Here is a 2510-nt window from a genome sequence, read left to right as displayed (position 1 = left end):
GAATCTCAAACTCCTGACCTCAAGCAATCTTCCTGTCTTGACCTCCCAAAGTGCTGTGATTAGAGGTGTGGCCTACTGTGCCCGGCCTCCTTCAATATTTTATGATAAAATAAACATATGAGATTTGTCAAGTCTCCAAATATTTACTGATCATATACTCTATCAGGAACCTTTTAGAGGATATATTGCATCAAACAAAAAGAATTAAGATAGAGGACAGCCAGGATCCAAGAAGACAACAGATCTAACAGGAGAGGAGTGAAATGGCTTCCCAGGATTGTGGAGACGGAAGCCCCAGGACAAGAACTGTGTCTCAGGTCTAGAGAGCAAACAGTTCATATTGGAATAGGCAGAAGGAAGGTTCTACAAGGCATGTTTCCAAGAAAGAAAAGCAACAGATTGTTTAATCGCATAGACAATTTTATTAAGTGGCATTTTACAAAGGTGTTGAGGGGTTGGGACTTAGCCAGCAAGCAAGAAAATCGAAGCAAATGAAAACAATGTGGCAATTTTTATCTCTGGGCCAAAAAAGAAAAAAAATATATACTGTTGAAGAAAGAAAACGTGATCACAGTAAACTACTTGGCTAAGTAAAATAAAAAAGGAACACTAGAAACAAAACTGCATGAAAGTTATTGTATATAAGAATAGAAAAAGCATAAGTAATTTGTACTTTCTATGATATACACCCCTATAAAATAAGGGCTGAGGCCAAGTCCCTTCCAAGTGTACAGTTCAGAAACCCAAGGGATTAACTATCTAGAAGAGCAAAATCTTGACTGTTTCTCCCTGGCTACTGAGTCTAATCCATTCTAAAGGGTTTTAAGCCCATGAGAAACTGGCTACATGATCAGGTTACAAATGGATATTAAGGCAACTTACTTATCACCATCTTAAGGCATTCAGGATTGTCTTGAATAAGTGGTTCAGCTTGTACCGTTTTACTTAAGAAATTCTTTGATATAAGAGGAAACCTGACTTTAGCAAGGATATCAACCATAAATGGCTGGCGATTAGGTTCATCGTATTTCAACCACCTGACTGCAGCGTCATAAACCTAAGGGGGAAAAACAGCACAGTAAAGTTCTTAGAAGACAGCAACATTTCCAATTACCTATGTTTACTCTCACATTGAAGGGAGAGAACCTCATAAGGAGACAACCACTTATTCCTAATATTTTTCATCTCTGGACACTTGCTGGTACTTCAGAATAGTTTACTTACTGCTCTAGTGAGTCTTGTAGGTAATATGTTTTTTACAACTAACTACTATTATGTAATGTAATGACAGTGAGGATGTTGAATTTATGATTAAAAAAAAGATAGCTTCATTTTCAGACAAAGACATGATATACATTGCACTAAAAAAAAAAAAAAAACTGCAGTCAACAAAAGTTTCAACATACCCTCATTTAGTTTAGTACCAGGAAAACAGGTTAATTTCTCAAGAGGCCGTCCATTCCAGGAGATATGAAGGTCACCCATGATTTTATTTCAATATTATATTCCTGCATTATGAATGGATAGACTTATCTGCTTTTTAGAAACTTTAAGATATGAAGAATTCTATACTTAAAAATAAATTACAGGATATTTAAAAGAATTGTTTTCCAAAATAATACTGTTGCTGCACTTAACTGCAATGAACAAGTCCAAGTTCCTCAACATAATTTAACTTACAAATCATTAAACATCCCCCAAAACATCAATTGCTTCATATACACACACATCTCCCATACCCACTAAATTAATTTTGGGGTGATATTTGAAATTAATTTTGGGGTGATTTAATAAGGCCCAACTTCTGATCTCTGAGTTAATTTTTTATGGGAATTGGTGTTTTTTTAAACAAATTTTTTATTTTAGAATAGTTTTAGATTTATAGAAAAGTTGCAGAGATAGCACAAAGAGTTCTCATATACCCTGCCACAGTTGTTAAGGTGTTGCATTAGTATGGTATATTTGTTACAACTAATGAACCAATATTGACACATTAACTAAATTTCATTTTTTTTTTGGATTTCTTTAGTTTTCATCTAGTGTTATTTTTCTGTTCCACAATACTATAAAGGATACCACATTACATGTAGTCATTAAACCTTAGAATCTTCTAGACTGTGACAATTTTTCAGCCTTTCCTTGTTTTTGACAACCTTGACAGTTTTGAGTTCTGGTCAGGTATTTTGTTGAGAATGTCCTTCAATCTGGGTTTGTCTGATGTGTTACTTATTAGACTGAAGTTATGGTTTTTTAGGAGGATGATCATAGAGGTGAATGACATTTTCATTACATCAAGTGTGCATACTAATCATCATGACATCACTGATGATGCTAATGCTGACCACCTGTAGGTAATGCTTGTCACGTTTCTCCAGTCTAACGTTACTTGTTATTCCTTTTCCATACTGCATATAAGTCAACCAATTTTGAGCATGGAAGTAAATTTTTTCTATTTACCTAGTGAGGTCCTCCAGGTCTAACCTGTTAACTTGCAAATTGATACCCTGGGC

General features: G+C 34.9%; 1 protein-coding gene across 4 annotated transcripts in view; it reads right to left on the bottom strand.

Moving 5' to 3' along the window:
- The window catches only part of KLHL7 (kelch-like family member 7), a 78488-nt gene that overhangs the window by 31670 nt on the left and 44308 nt on the right, over positions 1–2510 (bottom strand). For all 4 annotated transcript variants that reach the window (XM_011973925.1, XM_011973924.1, XM_011973926.1 and 1 more), the window contains one exon: positions 883–1057. In XM_011973925.1, the coding sequence (XP_011829315.1) occupies positions 883–1057 (175 nt within the window). The remainder of the gene's footprint in view (positions 1–882; positions 1058–2510) is intronic.

Source organism: Mandrillus leucophaeus, unplaced genomic scaffold (assembly GCF_000951045.1).
Source record: "Mandrillus leucophaeus isolate KB7577 unplaced genomic scaffold, Mleu.le_1.0 Scaffold140, whole genome shotgun sequence".
Classification (NCBI taxonomy): Eukaryota; Metazoa; Chordata; class Mammalia; order Primates; family Cercopithecidae; genus Mandrillus; species Mandrillus leucophaeus.
Note: the sequence above shows the minus strand (reverse complement) of the source record. Positions and strands in the feature narration are given on the sequence as shown.